Below are 19,260 nucleotides of genomic sequence, written 5' to 3'. Positions count from 1 at the left end.
CGGGGCTGGTGACATTTCTTTCCCAGGAAAAGGCCCGTTCTCATTCTTTAGGGGCCAATGGCCTGGAGTGTCCGGCTGCCTTGCAATCAAGTACAAAACCTGCCTGGCAAGCCCAGGATGCCAGCAGCCATTTCTCCTGGATTTCCTGCTTAGAGGCATTTTAAGCTTGCTTTGTCTCAAAAGCACCTTTTTTGCCAAAGGCATTCCCATTTCTTCTTGATCTTGAACAGAGGTTTGGAAAGCTGACTTTGATGAGGGAACTGTTTCCTATTTTGATCCGTGTTAAGTTGGAATTTCCCCTGGCACCAAAATCAGGGGATGAACCCAACCCTTGAAGGGCCATAAGCTCCTAACTATCCAATCCCCAGTCCCCACAGCATTGGCCTGTAGAACCTTCTCAGGGTTAATTTAGCAAACTTAAGGGTTTGGCAAGTTCAGGATCAAAACAACCAAAAAATTCGTGAAAAAGAAACTGAACTGAAGCTGGCTAAAAGCTGATGACTCATTACAACAATTCAGTGAAAAGGAGGCAGGATTGATCCTGTGAAAAACGCCAATCACTTGTTTTTAAAATTTTACAAGTTTAACAGTAATTAAATGGTTATAAAAATAGTAATACAATTAGAGTAATAATAATTTGGACAAATTAAATTAGGACAATATGAGACAATAGAGACAAAGAGTTACGGACGCCCGGGTACCTTTTTCTGGGCAGCATAAGCCTGAAAAAGGACCCCCATTAACAAAGGACTAACCCTTAAAAACAGCAGCCTGTTGCATATTCATACATCTTATACATGATGCATAAATTCCATTCAAATACAGGATTCTGTCTGGTCATCATCAACTCCTTCCTCTGAATCCTAACAGCGCCTTCGAGGCAGGAAGAAGTTCGTTTCTTCTGACAAGAGAGCAATAAATTCTTTTTCTCTGAAAGATTTAGGTGTCCTGTAGCTACTATCTCACCGCGAGTCCTTTCTTTAAAAAAAGTCTCCTACATAGCATAGTTTCTATTTTAACATTTCGTTATAACCTAAAACTATATTTAACACACTACTTAAGAGAATTAATACAGCATTACTTTCTAACACAACACATATAATATTCATTTGAATATTTGCGAAAAGCCAATCATAAAATACATGCATTTTTCACAGACAACAACTAAGTCCAATGAACCACTGTGCACTCACACTGCTTGGTGTGCAAAGGCTCAATACACCTCTTGTGTGCGCTAAACTACAGAACATGGAAATAAAAACCAATGTTGCTTCACAAAACCAAACAGAAAGAAAAATAATAAGAAACTTCCACAGACTAGGAAATACTTGTGCGCCTTTGAACACAGTTTCCAAGAACTCAAAATGACATTTACAATAGAATTTACAATTTACATGAGTCTGACAAAAACACCAAATACCACAGGTGAGGGGCCATCGGGGGCTCCGGGGGGAACGGGGGGCGACCGCGGGAATGGGGGGGAGAGCGAGGCATGACGGAGGTGCCTCCCCACAGACCAGGAGCTGCGGAATGTCATCGACAAGCTGGCGCAGTTTGTGGCGCGGAACGGGCCCGAGTTCGAGAAGATGACGATGGAGAAGCAGAAGGAGAACCCCAAATTCTCCTTTCTCTTCGGGGGCGACTTCTACGGCTACTACAAGTACAAGCTGGCCCTGGAGCAGCAGCAGCGTGAGTGGGGCCTGCGGCTCGGGCGGGGCCGGCTCGGGGCTCCCTCCCTCGCCGGCCGCGGGGTCTCGGGGTCGGCCGGCGGAGACACTTTTGTCTCTTCTGGTCTCGTCCTGCTCTGCCGGGACCGGTTTGCAGCCTCTTCCTGCGCTCGGGGTTCCCGGTAGTTGGCTCAGCGCTGCCCACGGCTCCTCATGGCCCCGGTTGTGGGTTTGGAGGCGGGCAGGGGGAGCCGCAGGGACGGGCAGCGTGGTGAGACGGAGCTCGGCACCTGGAGAGCCGGAACTCACTCGGCTTGTCCTGGAGTTGTGCCTCTGGAAGTGCACCAGGAGTTGCTGACTCTCCTCTTTGGCACCATCCACCTGTGATTTTGCATTAACCGTAGAATCATAGAATATGCTGAGTTGGAAGGGACCCGTTAGGATCATCGAGTCCAACTCCTGGCCCTGCACAGGACACCCCAAGAATCCCACCAAGTGTCAGAGCATTGTCCAAGCAGCTGTGGAGACCCCTCTCACCCCCTCAGAGCGAGGGTCTATTTGGAACTGGTGCCATTTTCACCCGTGGGTTGGTGGTAGCAGTTTTCTCTGGGAGGTTTACTTTCAAAGTTTACTCTGTCTGATAGTGTTGTGCAAGCAAAGCCAAGATATCGAGGCTTCCACACAGATCCAATCCCTGCCACAGCCATCGCTTCCGCCGGCTGCACCCATCCCAGCCCCTCAGGGCACCCCGTCTGTGGAGGAGCTCATCCAGCAGAGTCAGTGGAACCTGCAGCAGCAGGAGCAGCATCTCCTCGCTATGAGACAGGTTGGTTTGAGAGGAGCTCTCATGTGGTGTATCCTGGCCTGTCAGTGGCTGTAGGAATTAGGAGTGAAGGGGGAAAGGATGGTTTGCTGCTGAGCAGAGCTGGAGGTGAGGAGAAGGGATGTTGCTTTCCTTACTTTTGTTATGTGGCAAATACCATCATTCCTCTAGAATGGATGTATCTGTGGGTGTGATTGCATATGGGTTATATTATTATGGGATGAGTGATCTATGATTAAAACCTTCTATTTGCTCTTTGAAAAATCTTGTCAGTTTTAGAGTGGAATAAACTGTGACTGCTTTAACCTTGGTTTGATGCTGCAGATTGCTGGGAACTGCAAGATGTTCCAGTTTGTAGTATTCCGACTTAGATTGGAGCGGAACTGTTTGCTATCAGCTAGCTGATTTCTGCAGGAGAAGTTCAACTGTTAAAGCTGCTGAAAACCAAACTGAAGAGTTCCTTGTGCCTTGGTTATGTTCCTTATGTTTAAGAGCTTCTTGCAATCATTTTTTATTGATAAATTTTAGAATGTGATAAATTTTAGAAGTAGAAGTAAACTGAACTTCTCCAGAAAAATATGAAGAGTCTTTTCTTTTCAGAACCAAAGAATTGAAACATTTTCATAAAGTCACAGTGCTTGTAAAAGATTTTGAAAGATTTTGGTCCTTGAGATTGCCACTTAGGTCCAAGGGGATAAGGATACAGCAGCTTTATTCTTTAACAGAATTTTGGCTATAATGTAATTTTATTTTTTTTTTTCTTTGATCAGGAACAAGTCACATCAGCAGTAGCCCTTGCAATCGAGCAACAAATGCAAAAAGTTTTGGAGGAAACCCAGTTAGATATGAACGAATTTGACAACTTGTTGCAGCCAATAATTGACACTTGCACAAAAGATGCAATCTCAGTAAGTGATCTGAATCTGCGCAGGGATTTGGTGGCACTGTGGGTTCATTTGAATTTTGAGATTCTCTGTACGTTAACAACAGCTTTATATCTGTGTTGCGTGGCAGGTAAGATGAAAGCTGTTACCTGAAAACTCCTCTTCCTTCAGTTATTTCAGAACTACAGGAAGCCTATATCATGGGAACACATTAGACTGACTTAAAATAATTTAAATTTTGTTTTTCTAAGGCTGGCAAGAACTGGATGTTTAGTAATGCCAAGTCTCCTGCACACTGTGAGTTGATGGCCGGGCACCTGCGGAACCGGATAACCGCAGAAGGAGCTCACTTTGAGCTGCGCCTGCACCTCATCTACTTAATCAATGATGTTTTGCATCACTGGTAAGAATTCAGTTCTGGGTTTCAGTTTGCTGTTTTGATTATTTGATGAAGTTTCTCTCCTAGATACAGTGTTGGTTTGACTAGTCACTTCATATTTTAGTGTACTAATTGTTTGTAGCAGCTGTCCTTAGATGTCCAGAGATTTGATCTGGTGCTTTAGTAATCAAATTTAGGTAAAACCATTTTTCTTACTTTGTGTATTTTTCCTCCAGACGAGATTTTGCAATAAAGTCATTAGGGAGAGAACTTTCTGCCTCATGATTCCACTACTTTTAGTATAGCAGAAGTTGAGATGAATTGAATATTCCAATGCACTTACTGTTAAAGTGAAAAAGATAACTCTTTCCATTCCTTTCTTGAAGCCAGAGGAAGCAAGCACGAGATCTTCTGGCTGCTTTACAGAAGGTGGTTGTGCCTATTTATTGTACCAGTTTTCTAGCAGTGGAGGAGGATAAGCAACAGAAAATTGCCAGAGTGAGTATCTGGTTTTGGTTTAACTGTGACTTTTGCTTTGTTAGGTTGGTGCTATGTAAATTCACAAATAGGCAGGTTCAAGAAGGTAACTGAGATTTTTCTAGTCTGTCTTCATAAAGTCTGTTATAGGAGGTGCTCTAGTACACATTAAAAATAGAACTTCAAAGTCCTTAGGCTTTATTTAAGAGTTACCACAATGATGAATGCATCTGAATCTTTAGTCATTCAAAAATAAATAGAAAAGTCCTAGGTCTTATGAAAAGCTAAAGACACAAAAATGCTGTGGCTCAGTTTTTCTTTGATTGTTCATAATTTCTAAAATCCTTTCGCTCTTATTCATGCAGCTTCTTCAGCTATGGGAGAAAAATGGGTACTTTGATGAGTCCATCATTCAGCAGTTACAAAGCCCAGCTCTTGGACTTGGCCAGTACCAGGTTAGCCACAAAAATACCAGTTTTCTTATTTATGCAAATATTTTGAAAATTACTTTCCTTTTCAAAGTGTAATGTTAAATTTTGTCTCCCCTCCCCTCCCTTGAAGTTGCTTACAAGGGATTACCAAAAATAATGTAAAATATAACCTTGTTATTTCGAACATTCAATAATCCAGCTGCTGATGTGGCCCTGGATACAGGATACAGACTGATAGAGTCCTGTATTTGACAGTGTCTTGTATAGTGGGGAGTGTTTGGTTAAAAGGAAACAAGCAAACGTGGTTTTTAATTGGATACATTGAATATAAAAATTGTAGTGGCAGCAGGAACTTCTTTTTATTATTAATAATGGATGCTGTTGATTTGAGCTGTATTGGAAAGGCAGTACTAAAGGTGGTGGGTTTCAGGATGCAGAGAATATTTTGGAAATCTCCACAAAGCTTTGTGATGACACTGAGTGGTTCTGCCACCATTATCCTGCATCCTCAGGCATTTTTTGGGAGAGAGGATGAAGGGCAATGCAGGGAATTCAGAGCAAGTGGATGAGGTAGGTGTTACAGGTTCAGCGTTCACTTGTTCTTCTTCATTTCTTTTATCAGGCAAATTTGATCACTGAATATGCAACGGTTGTCCAGCCTGTGCAAGTGGCTTTCCAACAGCAGATTCAGAACTTGAAAACTCAACACGAAGAGTTTGTGAACAGTTTAACACAGCAGCAGCAGCAGCAACAGATCCAAATACCCCCACTAGAGAATGAGGTGAAATCAACACCCCCACCTCAAGCCCCCACAGCAGCCCCAACCTCAGCTCCACCATCTGTTCCAGTCACACAAGCAGGTACTGAGCTGACCTGGGACCTGTGCAAAAATCGCTGGGTGACAATGTTATGACTTTTCTTTTCCCCCCCCTCCTTTTTTAATACTGAGGCACAATGCGCTGCTTGTTTGGTTCAGGCAAAAGCTTGAATCTGTTCAGAACCTTGCAGCAGGTGCAGGCGAATTCTTGAGTATAAAAAGAACCAAAGAGATGATTGTGGAATGGATCAGAAGTCCTGACTCCCAATAATTAGATTTCTGCAGAAGGAATTAATCTGGAGCCTGGTGTGCTGATGTTTTATTAACTGCAAGTGACTTTGATGCTGACAATAGTCTCTAAATTGTTCCAGATGATGGTAAATCTCAGCTGCCTCTGGCTGGTTCTACAGAGTATGACACAACTGGGTCTGGAGTGCAGGATCCTGCCTCCGGTGGACCACGTGGGCCTGGATCTCATGATCAGATTCCCCCAAATAAACCACCCTGGTTTGACCAACCTCACCCTGTTGCGCCGTGGGGTCAACAACAGGTAAGAAACGGTTCCAAAAACTGATGCGGAGGTTTAGAATGACTGTCTCGGTTGTGGAGGTTGGGAATGACCACCTTGGTTGTGGAAGTGCAGTGAAAAGCTGGAAAGTTAGAAACAGCGAAAGTTAGAAATCCAGATTTCAATGCCAAGCTTTGTCATTCTGAGTGCAGTTAGAGGCAAAATGTTAATCCTATTTCAGTTTGTTAACCGTCACGCTATTCCTATGAACGAGAGCTGTTGGTTCGGTAACAGTTTGGTCTTTTCCCATCTTTTTTCTGAAGTTACAGTCATTCAGACTCATATTTGAAATGTTCTTTCACCTGTGCATGGGCTGTATTTCCTTAAGAAGATACATTATTGTGTTCTTCATTCTTGTAACCTAATGACCAGGCTTCTGTACTTCACCTCCAGGGACCACCTCACTGTCCTCCCTGGAATAACAACCACGAAGGAATGTGGAACGAACAGAGAGATCAAGGCTGGAACAATCAGCGAGAGACACCTTGGAACAACCAGCCTGATCCTTCATGGAACAACCAGTTTGAAGCACCGTGGAACAACCAGCATGAACAGCCTCCATGGGGTGGGGGTCAGAGGGAACCTCCATTTCGAATGCAGCGGCCACCTCACTTCAGAGGCCCATTTCCTCCACATCAGCAACATCCCCAATTCAACCAGCCCCCGCATCCGCATAATTTCAACCGCTTTCCACCTCGCTTCATGCAGGATGATTTTCCACCTCGCCATCCCTTTGAAAGGCCTCCTTATCCTCATCGTTTTGATTACCCCCAGGGGGATTTTCCTCAAGGTAAAGTGTGTACCAGGCCAGGTTTTCTTCTATTGTAATGCTGATTGCCATTACAAAATTATTTAGTGGCTTGGGATGACAGTTTATCCTTGGTGGACTGTTGTGATTTTCCTGAGAAATGCTTAGTTTGGGAGTTTGGGAAGCTACTGCTAAGAACTCAGTAGGAAACACATGCAGAGTTGGATGCTTCCTTGCTTTTTGAGTCTTCCCTAACGAATAAGAAATTGTAGTCCAGATTCAAGTCGGCATTTCTACAGGCACCTCTTTTGCGACTACTTTGCTTTTAAAGTAGTAAGTTCAAAGGTGAGAAGCAGCATTTTCTTGTAAATTTAATCACCTGCACATCAGCCCATAGGTGAGGGCTGATGAGAGCTGTGACCTCTGTAGATGGAGGAAGTTAAGACCAAGGCTGAAAGGATTTGTTCCTGTGCATACACTCATATGTTCTTTCTTTTTATTTTGACTGCCAGGCTCTCTAGTTTTCTGCATTTAATGTTGTGGGGCTTGGTAGTGTGTGGTGAAACGATCCTTACCTCCAGTTCTTCCTCCTCATTGGGTTTATTCTCTTGTTGGAACATGGGAATGCGTGGGAGTGTAACCTGGTGCAGCTTGTCTGGCCAGAGGTAGTTTCCATTTCACCTGCAGGAGTTACCGTTACTCTGGAATGATCCTTGTCAGTGTGAAGGCCAAAGATCACCCTGGTTCTGTGTGACAAGTCATTTAGAAAATAGATTATATTTCTGTGTAGGAGTTGCTACGTTAATCCTAAAAGTTTCTCAATTTTCCAAGTCCAAAAATGGTTGAAAACCAATGGATTTGAGTCCTTTTGACCACAGTATGTCCCAAAGGAAGCAGTGGCTTGGGGTGAACTATCTTGTTGTCTTGAGAGTGGTTGCTGTGGCCAGGGAGGTAAATGCACTGCAGGGTGTTCTTGAGTGTGGACTTGTAGCCAGCCTCTGGTCCTTCATTTCTGGTGCTTTGCTGGATCTGCTGAGATTGGGTTTTAGGATAAATGTAGTAATTGAAGTACATCTCTGATTGCCTTCTTTCTTTGATAGCTAAATAAAACATTTTAACCCTCCCACTCTGCAGAAATTGGACCTCCTCATCATCATCCTGGTCACAGATTGCCTCATCCTGGTATCAGCGAGCATCCTCCCTGGGGAGGGCCACAGCACCCTGATTTTGGGCCTCCCCCACATGGATTTAATGGGCAGCCCCCTCACATGCGGCGCCAAGGGCCCCCTCACATGAACCATGATGATCCCAGCCTGGTGCCAAATGTTCCCTACTTCGATCTTCCTGCTGGCCTGATGGCTCCACTTGTCAAAGTAAGTGCTTGCTATGGGACTGATTCAAACCAAGACGCTGGTGGGATTAAAAGATCCAAAACATGTTGTTGTTATTAGGGGCAGTTCAACATCGATGTGTATGATTTCAAATCCTTCCATCCCACAAGCAGTTGTCCAGGGTATAAGAGCAGGAGTAGTTAGGGGGACTAGGTAGTGGAAATGGTGAGAATTTTCGTATGTTGTGTGCAAGAGGAAGCTGGTTGAACCCACCGTGTGAAAGAATAATTTATACTGCAAGTCTGATCCCTCTTTGTAGGAAATGGAAATCCCCCGTGATTTCCAGATGGCCGGAGAGACCTCACAGATCTGGTGGGGCCACCGTACTAGTTCTTCATAATCGTTATTCTCTTGAAGATGTTTTACGATATCAATGTTACATATACGAAGAAGGATGGAGAACAGGAAACATACCTGTATTAGCATCTTCAGGGATATTTACATTTATGTATTCTGTATTTGAGATGAACACGAGTTTGTGCCAGGCTTCCATCCAGACACATTAGCACAAAGGTGGATGAGATCTGCATTTCACCTACCTGGTGACCCACTTAATACTTCAAACTGTGCAGTGCAGGCTTTTCTCAGAGAAGTCACAATAGTGATTACATGAGGAAGCATCTGCAGAATCCTTATTTCCAGATTATTTTTTATCCAGTATTGAAATTTGAGATCTCTACACAGCTAAATCTGTATTTAACTCTTCAGGTTAATAATAATAATACTAATAATACTAATACTACTACTACTACTACTACTACTACTAATAATAATAATAATAATAATAAACAACTCTTCAGGTTAATAATTTGTGTCATGACACGACACAAATGGAATTTGTTTTGTTTCCCACAGCTTGAAGATCACGAGTATAAACCTTTAGATCCTAAAGATATACGTCTTCCACCTCCAATGCCCCCCAGTGAGAGACTTCTGGCTGCAGTTGAGGCATTCTATAGTCCACCATCTCATGACAGGCCTAGAAACAGGTAAGGGTAGGTGTAGCCAATAAAATGGTAAGAAAAATGCTCTAAGAAGGTGCCTCAAATCACAAAGTGCCTCCCTCTCTTTTGCCTGTGTCTTGGTTCTCCTAATGCTCTTGTTGTATTGCAGCTGCACTTGCTGTTTGATCTTATACTGAGATTTGTGAGACAGTTTTTCCCACACCCTTTTTTCTGTACTAAATCCTGTGAAAATCCTTAACGTCGCAACTGAAGTGGAATTTACACTTGTGGGTTCTGTGTGGTTGATTTGTTGCAGTGAAGGATGGGAGCAGAATGGACTGTATGAATTCTTCAGAGCTAAAATGAGAGCAAGGCGGAGGAAAGGTCAAGAGAAGAGAAATAGGTGAGAGTTCCTGTGTGCCACCTTCTGCTTTGTGCTGTTCATCCGGAAGATGGTTCGGCTAAATGCAGAGGGAAAGTCTGTTCAGCAACATGCTGATGGAATAATGAGTTTCAATGCGCTGGAATTTCTGTCTAATCTGCAGAAAATGGGCATAGCACAGGTTGCCCAGAGCAGCTGTGGGTGCCCCATCCCTGCAAGTGCCCAAGGCCAGGTTAAACAGGGCTTGGAGCAACCTGGTCTTGAGGAGGGTGTCCCTGCTCAATGGCAGGGGTTGGAACTGGATGGGCTTTAAGGTCTTTTCCAACCCAAACCACTTTGTGATTCTGTGAAAGTTTTTCACACTCAAGCTTTCACTGTCACTGCAGAAGTAGTGCTTGTGGGTAATTTGAATTTGATCAGTAGATTTGTGTTTCTGGTGCTTCTCCATGGAATCTCACTGGAGTTTCTCTGCTCATTTGTGCAGTGGGCCCTCTCGGTCTCGCAGTCGGTCTAAAAGCCGAGGTCGTTCCTCTTCTCGGTCTCACTCACGATCTTCAAAATCATCTGGCTCCTACTCGAGATCACGCTCTCGCTCTTGCTCTCGATCGCGATCCTATTCTCGCTCACAGTCCAGGTAGGGCATGGGGGGCTGAACCTTGGGAACTGGGGGAGCAGGAAAACCCCAACCCTGGAGGCTGATCCAAGGATCCACGGGGGTTGCTCTGGTAACTTGTGTGCTCTCCCTTTCAGAAGCCGGAGCAGGTCCCGCTCCTCGCACAGCCGATCGCGGTCTCGGTCACGATCTCGGTCCAAATCCTACTCCCCAGGGAGGCGGCGCCGGTCCCGCTCTCGCAGCCCCACTCCTCCGTAAGCTCTGCTTTGGTCCTGTCTCCTTTTACCTGGGCTGTTTGAACAGAGCGCCTGCAGGGGCACTGCCTCCTTACCAGGGGATAATTAGCATTTCATCAAAGAGCAGAAAAGATGATGGAGAGCAGATCTAGAAACAATTTATCTGCTATATGGGCTTGTAGAGAGAATATTACTCTATTGTGGTGGCTTTTTATTTTAACAAAACTGCAAAACTCTGTGTGTGCCTTCCTTGGGAGCACAAGTAATTCTCTGTGTGCTCCATTGGGAAGAGCACAGTGTTTGACTTCCCTTGTGCTGAGAAGCAGGTGATGTGTTTCTGGCACCGCAATAGCTGCATTATCTGATGGCTGTAGTAAAGAATAGCTTAGTAGAGTGGATAGAATTGTGTTGGATGTTAATGCTTAACGGAATAGAACTGATTGTGTTTTGTGTCAGAATAGTATCACTGGTTCTAAATTTGTTGTTCTTGTTTTCTTAGTTCTTCTGCTGGTTTGGGCTCCAGTTCTGGGCCTTCTATACCAGAATCGAGACTTGGAGAAGAAAATAAAGGCCATCAAATGCTAGTGAAAATGGGTAAGATGCTGTTCTAGAATCTTAGACAAGCCAGGAAACAAAATTAGACACCGAAGTCTTAGATGTAATTAATTAATGCATGTTCATAAGGAATTATTCCTTGGCATCAAGGTCAGCATAAGAATATTCTCAGATGTAAGTATATGGAGCAATGATAGTTGCCTTTCTGAGAAAGATACAGAAGACGGGGGTGTGAATTTGGCATCGGATAGAACTGACCCTACCCGAAGTGTTTCATCTCCCTGCAGTGCAGGTCAGCAGGGTTGACTGGACAGATTGGACTTGCACTGCCTTTCTTCTTACCCTCCTAACAGTTTTTAGGGATACTGCTGCTGTCAGCTCCTAGAATCTCTGCATATTAATGCTTGTGAAATAAATTGGATAGTTCATGTGTTGTTTCAGGTTGTCTGTTTCCATCCTGCTTTATCAAACTGATGCTGTCTTTGGTTGTTTCCAAAATGTCCGTGTTTGTCTTCACAATTGTAGTCATATAAAAGCAGTGAAAGGATTGCAGTGTTGTGTCCTTGCTGCAGGATGGAGTGGATCTGGTGGATTGGGAGCCAAGGAGCAAGGAATTCAAGATCCAATTAAAGGAGGTGATATCCGAGACAAATGGGATCAGTACAAAGGAGTGGGAGTTGCATTGGACGACCCTTACGAAAACTACAGAAGAAATAAAAGTTATTCGTTTATCGCACGCATGAAGGCCAGGGACGAATGTAAGTGAATGTTTCTCAGCAATTTAGAAACCTCTATGGACCTGAAAGTGATTTTTGTAAACCCAAATCAAAATAGCAAGTAGCTCTTATTTTTTTCTAATGTAACTGATGCAGTAAAACAGCAGGTAAGTGGATGTGTACTCTGATTAACCCAGCAAGTTTTTCTTTTTAGGCATTGTGTTGCGTTTTAATTTCTGAAATGTTAATTAATAAGCGTGTTCTGCGTAAGTCACTTCCTGGCTGCAGTACTGAGCACCTGCATCTTTGAATGTGGCCCCACAAAAACTTGGAGCAGTCACAAACTTAGTGGAGGGGGAGCTGTGCCACACAAGGGACAGCTGCCACAGCAGGGAGGTCCTTGTGGTTGGAACCAAGTTAGGCCACACTACTGTTTACCCCTGCCCTAGTCAGAGTTTCCTACCATGAGTATCACATTCTGCCAAAGCCAGAATTTGTAATAAATTCCCTGTAGTGCAGGAAGGGTTCAGAAAAAGACCATTACCCAAATGATGGATTTTTGCAGAGTCTGTGGTACATTGAGTATTGGCACTTGCCAACAGCTAAAAGGAAAAAGCTGGCATGCTCAATGAAATGTCGCTTCTGCCTCTAGATTGGTGCAATCAAATGGGTTCAAATAAAGCCCATAAGGAAAAATTCCTTATTAACAGAACCCTCATTCCACCAAACACTTCAGGCAGCTTAGGTAACTGCAGAATGTGTAAGAACTCTTCTCCCTGTTGTTTCAGTGAAGCATGAAACACAAGACCCTTCACCATCCAAGTAAGACTCTCTGAAGAAAGATGTCTTGCATCTTCTGCAAAACATTAAACTTTTAGAAATCCCGATTAAAGTCTGGACAAAGTGACTAATTAATTACTTTTAAAACTATGATGAAAAATTGAAAGCTATGACACGTACTTCAGTACTTGTCAATTAGTGCTTAAAAAAGGCCAGCTCTTACTATGACGTGTCTAGCAAGTTTAAAAATTCCCATTTATCTTGCAAAACTTTCCAATTAGTTCCCCATTTTATAGCAGAATTAAACCCCACTCAAGCTGTTCCTGGTGCAGGACTGTGCCTCATTAATTCCTGTGGAATACAGACATTATGTGATGTGGTTGTATGTTCTCTAGTTCCATAATGTATGTTTATTTCTCTCAAAAGGTTAATTCTATTTGAAGTGGAGGGGTGCTGCCTTGGGATCAAGTCAGACTGATGCTGAGCAGTGTATCCTAATGTCTAAAAGGGGAACGAAGCATCTAGTTCCAGTGCAGGTGACCTCTGAGCACTGTGCAAGCTTTTAGAACCTTCCACTCACCTCCAGGCCCTGCCCAGCAGCTGCTGCAGCTGCCACTCGGGGCAGGACACAAGGGTCAGTTCTCTGGTAGCTTTCCCAGCACTCTGAGGGATGGGCGATGCTTTGTAATGGAACACAGTCTTTGAGTTTTTTATATTTTTGTATATACCCTTTAATAAAAGCTAATTAGTTCAATAGAAGATAATTCATTTTCTCTGCTCTACACGTTTCTATCCATGAGATGTTCTTGGAAACTTGCTGTAATCTAAATGAAAAAAGAAACAAACCTTTTGTAACTGTTTCCAGAGACCACCAGCTAGAGCTGTTAGGCCCTTACACCGCACTTCCACTCCCCAGGTCTGCGTGGCGGTTCCCTTTTCCAGTTGTTTGTAGAGCAAAAACCCTCTTAAAACCATTCAGTTAGTATGGTGGAATACCAGTTTGTTCTAGATCTACTGTAGTTGTGGAACTATACCTGTCTGTGAATCAGCGTACAACACCTGTATGTTACCAACTTGTGAATGTTGTTGTTTTGCCTTCCAATAAACAATTTTTTTAAAATAAAAATGCAGCTGAGATTTCCTGAAGCTTGGCTATAAGCCTTCCTTGTTTTGAATTTATCTTAATAAACACACCCAAGTGTGTGTTTGGGTTTGTTGTAATGTGACAAGGCTGATTATACAGAAATGCTGTTTGGATAATAGCACTGAAGTCAGGATATGGTAATTTTCTGCTGTGGTTGTATTTCTCAGGGGCTGTAGTACAGACTTTCACTTCTACCACCATCATAGATGAGATCACAGATCTCACAAATCACTGGATCAATGTATGCACTGTGATGGCTTATCACAGTCCCATTAGGCAGAAGTGTTATCTTGATGTCTCTTTTGCTGACATAGTCTGGCTGAAGGTTTCTGTGTATCCCTGTATTGTGTAAACAAGTAAAACATTCAGGTATAGAAAAGTAAATTATATATAATAATTAGCAACTTGTACTAACTAATTTATACTAAGGTAGCAGATTGTATGAATTCTTCCAATACAGTTTATAACCTTTTATCAGTGCAACTTGGAAGGGTTTCTTGTTTCAGCCTTAGAGCTGTGAACATAAATGTCACTTGAAGTTCAATAATTGTCCAAGCACTTAATTTCTCCTGGGCTCTCTCCGAATTTCTTCAAGCGCTTGCTCAATCGTTAGAGGTGGGGATTTGTGATTCTTGATGTACTGCCAAAAAAAAAAAAGTTAATAAGCTAATGTCTTCATTATGTAGATTATTATTTATTTAATAGTAGAAAGCAGCTAATCTTCATGTCAAGATACCTGCATGTTTCTGTACTAGCAACAGAAAGTGACCCTTCCGTTGCAGCATCTGAATGATCCCTGCTTATTTGAGGACAGCTAAATGCTACAGCAGAAACCTTAATCTTTAAAAACTATGGCCTCCAGTAGGATTTGTCTTTTTTTTTTTCCTTTTAAACTTATTAATTATTCATATGCAGAGAAACTAGGTTTGCTGTAAATACCGCAAGCGTTTGGAAAGGAATACACACTCGGTCTCTGGTTTGTCATAAATACCTCTTTAGCCTCTTCCAGGGTATGGTAGTGGAACTTTTCATGCTCTAATGACTCCACGAGGGCTGTGTGAAGGTGGTGAACGTTCTGGACAAACTGCTGTGTCAGCATCAGGTGCTGCTTGCACATCGTGTGTAAGACAAGAACCGAGGGGCTGTACGCAGTCAGGGCTGTGAGAAAGGGACAGGACAGGGTGCACTGCGGTGAGGTACGGCAAGGGCTGAGCGAACCAAGCTGGGCTCAGGTGAAGAAAACAGAGTGAAAAGGAAGAATAAATGTGGTTTTGGTACCTTCTACTGCATCCATGCTGATGACGTGACTGGCGATTGGCACTGGATCGATGTAGCTGGTTCCGACAGGTGGGCCGAGCACTGCAGCGGGGTTTGCTGTGCATAGGATAGCATCAGAATTACTGGGTGGGGAGAGGGGAAAGGTTTAGTGCTACTGCTTGGTTCTTCTGCAGTTTCTTGGGACAGCAGCTGCCCTAAAACCACAGTACAGCCTAACAGGCTGAACTCACCCTTTGCCCAGCAGTAGGTGAAGGGAGGCTCTGCTGTCTGCACTGCAGTTTCTGTGACGGTCACTTGGTGCCCCCGGCTGTGCCGCTCTGGGGTGACCAACAGGGATGACCCTGAAGATGGGTGTGCTCCAGAACACCTGCAGCTCTCAACATGTCCCTCTACAGATTCCCTGTCTGTTGCAGACAGAGACCTTTCAAAGTCTTCAGAATATTCTGAATGAAGAGTACTCTCGTTCTGATTAAGATAATCCTGTTTGTGTGGAGGGAAATCTGAAGAAACTCCACTTAAATGTTCAGAGATTTCAGCTTCAGAGACACATTTTTCAACTTCCTCTTCAGAAGAATCATTCACTCCAGTTATTGCACTGGTCATTTTTAGAGCAGCCTGGTCCTCTTCCATTAGCAATGTATCTTTTTTCACATATTTGTTTGATTCTTGAGTAAACTGAATGTCTTTTCCCTGTAAAAGTATTTATTTTAGAACCTCCACACGCCACCGAAGGCAGACTGGGAATATGTGCTAGTGGGGAATTTCTACTTACTTTCCGCTTTAATTCTGCTGACTTACTGGTAGTATCTGGTGCCAAATCATCAAGGCTCATGATATTCAGTCCAAAATCTGAAAACAAATGACACCTACACATGAGAATTTGCATGAAAATTACAGTACACTTACCTGTAATGACAAAAGCTGGGGGGGGGGGCGGAAATCAGTACTACCTTCCTAGTTCAGTACTAAAAAGCAACAGAAATCAGTCGCTGGTTCTTTAACTTCATAGAAACTCCTATAATTTCCTCCTTTGATCAGCTGACATTCCTGAAGTTCAAGAGATTTTTGCCACCCCTCATTTCCAGCTGTTCTCACTCTGACCCACTGGTACATTGTGCCACTGATACAGGAAAACTACTTTAAATGTTCTAATTGTTTTGACATCATGTCACCCAGGGTAGCATCACTAATATGAACCCATTAAGTCAAAAGCTAAGAAAAATACAAACCTGTTACACTAGAAAAAATAAACAGATCAAGATAATTACTTTGATCAGGCCTTGGTTTGGATAAAATTTCACCAGTGAATCCTTTCAAAGTGACTATTTGCCCACGTTTATTAAGAGAATTTATCAGGAGATTATCAGCACAATTGATACTGAGTCTACTGAGAAAATATTTTAGAAAACTTACATTTCAAACTGCTGCTGGATGGATCTTCTGCATCAGCTCCTTCAGAAAATAATTCATCTAATGACTTTATTTCACTTCTGTCACTTTCAAGGGATTCTTGGATGTGCTTGCTGTAGCCTGCTTTAGGCAGAGCATGCTTTACAGTGTTGTCCTTCATGGAAGATGACAGCAGTCGAGATCTCGTGGTATGTCCTGACAGGTTTCTGCTGGTGGGTGAAGGTGCTGGAGAATTAACTCTACTAAACACACTTTTCTCCGAGTCTTTGTTGTGAGAAGAAGATGCTTTAGATAACTCTGCTGATGAAACTTCCTTACGAGGTGGAGGAGCCTTTCCTGATGGAACTGGAGTCTTACTCTTTTTGAAGAACACGAAAAAGAGATTTATGTGTTACTTCATTGTTATGTGTAGATTGCTAAAGGGAGAACAAATCATTGTGGGTAAAATAGAGTAATTTTAAAATGTTAAGATGTGAACCTGAATCCTATCATGAGCAAGACACAAATGCAAATTTAAAATTTAGTTGCTAGAGTTATCTAAATAAAAAGCAATCAACCAATTAAAACAATTATATGAAAGCATTAATAAAAATACATAATCCAGCAAAGTTTGTATTTACCTTTCTACCTTGCTGAGCATCATTTACCAGAACCTTCTGATTCCCACTTCCACTGGAAAACCCCAAAGAGCTCTCCATCAATTCTCTCATTTCCTCTTCATCACTATCCAGATCAAGCTGTTGTTTAACCATAACACTCCTTTTAGGGCTTTGCATGCTTTCCTCTTCCCCAGAATAGGCATCCCCACAAGTCTCATTCCCACTGGTGGCACCGTAATTCTTCCAGTACGTCCTGCCCCTGGCACCACCTTCATGCCCAGAGGCAGATGAGCTGCACTCCTCAGCCAAAGGCTTCAGGTCCGAGTCAGCGTTCTGCAATTCCAGGTGCTTTTTTTGACCCATGATTTTGCTTTCTAGTTGTGCCACTTTATTCAGGACTGAGCTTAGCCGCGTGTGGGCAGCGCTGCCCGGAGTGCTCAAGGCTGCACGGCTGCTCCCTGCCCGCACGGTGCTTCCCGGCCTCGGGAACCGCTGCGTCGCACCAGCGTTTCCATCGCACACCTTCAGGAACCTGCCCTGGCGGGACGGAGTTCCTCCGGCGCTCTCCAGCTCTGTGTCCACCAGCGTTAGGTCACCACGGGCGCTGGTCCTGCGGGGTACATGGCTGTGGCCCTGCCAAGAATCACAGAGTTACTGACCTTAGGAAAGACCTGACAACATCGAGTCCAACTCGTGACTGATCCTGATCCCCACGTTGTTAACCAGACCAAAGCACTGAGTGCCACATCCAGACTTTCCTTAAACATCTCCAGGGATGGTGACTCCGCGGGCAGCCCCTTCCAATGTCCGACTACCCCTTCTGTGAAGAAATCCTTTCTGATGTCCAACCTAAACCACCCCTGTCACAGCTTAAGTGTCCCCTCGTCCTGTCGCTGATTCCCTGGAGCAGAGCTGGTCACTACCGGGCTGCACCCTCCTGTAAGGAGTTATAGGAAGGGGCTTGCACAGATCCCTCCCCACACAAGACGCGAACACCGGTCCGCGCCGAGGCTGCCCAGGTACAGACTGAGACAGAGCGCCGGTGCCTCACCTGCCTTCGGCCCGTGGGTGCCCGAGAGATCGCGGCCATCCGGGACGGGACAGGACGGACGGCACGGGTCGGAACAGAGTCGGAGAGAACACCGTGAGGTCAGGTCCGCCCAGCCCGAGGCGGCCGAGGCTTCTCTGGGCCGGGCCAAAGCGGGCGATGCGCGGCCGACTCCCGGAGTTCGCGACTCCCCAATATCCCGCCCACTGATTGGCTCCGCGCAGCGATTCGGCGCCGCCAGCTAATCACAAGCAGGTTTACAGCCGCCGGCAGCCGTGCCCCGACTACAAGCCCCAGCATGCATCGGGGTCAATACATGGGAAGTTTTACAAACCCGCGATTTGCTAATTATTGGAGCGAGTTGGGAATTAATCCAGTTGTTCCGCAGGACCTGCGTTAACACCCCTCACTGAAACAACATATTGTAGGTTATTACCTGCCCTTTGTGTGTCATTTCCAGGGACTTGGTGAAACCTGTGCTCTCTGTGTCGTAGTGAAATTTGGCATAAGGTATCTAACATCATTGTATACTTGTAGTACAATTATATGGCTATTGAGCTTATGCCATGGATCATTTTTATTTTGCCTAGTTTTTTGTTTTTCTGGGTTAGTTTTCTAGTACTTTCTAGTGATATCATTCTGCTGTAAGCCAGTTCCTAAGACTTGAGTTTAATGTTCCTAAAAACTTTCCCTTGTTATCTCTAAAACCCAGGCTGACAGATATACACAGCTATATACTCCAATTATATATTTTGATTAAAATTCCAGATCAGACTTATGAAATAAAAATTGATAACAAATGCATCTGGCAACCCACAAGATTATTTAGACTGTTTACCACTGAGGAAAAGTAATGATCAAAGAAGCCCACAGACTGGGATGACTGAATATGAATTTATGATCTAAATGACCAATTGATGATCTAAATCAGACCTGAGGTAAATTGCTCTCCTTATTCTGTGTTAGTGGATTATTTAATTTCTTTTTAATATAGTTGAATTGTGCACTGGTTTTGCTTTCTTAATTTTCCTGTGTCTTTTAAAGGATTGGGATGAACCTGAACCCATGGTGGAACTAGTGCTGAGGACCTGAATTTTGGGATGAAGAATAACAATAATGCAGAATGGTATTATACTGTAGTTGAGATTCCTCTATACAGTTTATAAATCATTTCCTTCTCCTAGCTAGGGGACCACGTTGAGCCCCTTTCTTTGCCTGACTGTATTCCAAACATGTAGTTCATTCTAGAGGAAATGGAAACCAAATTGGATGGGTAATCCAAGGCCTCTTAAGAAAACAGACTAAGTGAAGGAGGAAGGCACAATTTTTTACAAATTCTCAATAACAGATGCTGAGGTTTATGCAAAAGA

The 19,260-nt window shown here is 43.8% G+C and overlaps 2 protein-coding genes across 2 annotated transcripts; one reads left to right on the top strand and one right to left on the bottom strand.

Annotated features, from left to right (window-relative positions):
* The first annotated feature begins 1,500 nt into the window (after window positions 1–1,500).
* On the top strand, window positions 1,501–11,681 carry CHERP (calcium homeostasis endoplasmic reticulum protein). The gene is made up of 16 exons (XM_031064015.1): window positions 1,501–1,689; window positions 2,312–2,493; window positions 3,261–3,398; window positions 3,626–3,777; window positions 4,140–4,251; window positions 4,596–4,685; window positions 5,284–5,521; window positions 5,850–6,028; window positions 6,440–6,836; window positions 7,929–8,167; window positions 9,041–9,174; window positions 9,446–9,532; window positions 9,996–10,145; window positions 10,262–10,378; window positions 10,860–10,954; window positions 11,488–11,681. Exons 1-16 carry the CDS (start codon window positions 1,587–1,589, stop codon window positions 11,679–11,681), a joined length of 2,607 nt encoding a protein of 868 aa, XP_030919875.1. The 5' UTR covers window positions 1,501–1,586.
* Window positions 11,682–13,097: 1,416 nt separating this feature from the next.
* Window positions 13,098–18,042, bottom strand: CUNH19orf44 (chromosome unknown C19orf44 homolog). Its single transcript, XM_031064016.1, has 8 exons — window positions 17,894–18,042; window positions 16,864–17,475; window positions 16,247–16,601; window positions 15,606–15,682; window positions 15,064–15,523; window positions 14,834–14,929; window positions 14,547–14,713; window positions 13,098–14,195 (listed from the first exon to the last, which is right to left on the bottom strand). Exons 1-8 carry the CDS (start codon window positions 17,930–17,932, stop codon window positions 14,115–14,117), a joined length of 1,887 nt encoding a protein of 628 aa, XP_030919876.1. The 5' UTR covers window positions 17,933–18,042; the 3' UTR covers window positions 13,098–14,114.
* Between the last annotated feature and the right edge of the window lie 1,218 nt (window positions 18,043–19,260).

Source organism: Geospiza fortis, unplaced genomic scaffold (assembly GCF_000277835.1).
Source record: "Geospiza fortis unplaced genomic scaffold, GeoFor_1.0 scaffold299, whole genome shotgun sequence".
Lineage (NCBI taxonomy): Eukaryota > Metazoa > Chordata > Aves > Passeriformes > Thraupidae > Geospiza > Geospiza fortis.
The sequence above is the reverse complement of the archived record's forward strand: the minus strand, read 5'-3'. Positions and strand labels throughout refer to the sequence as shown.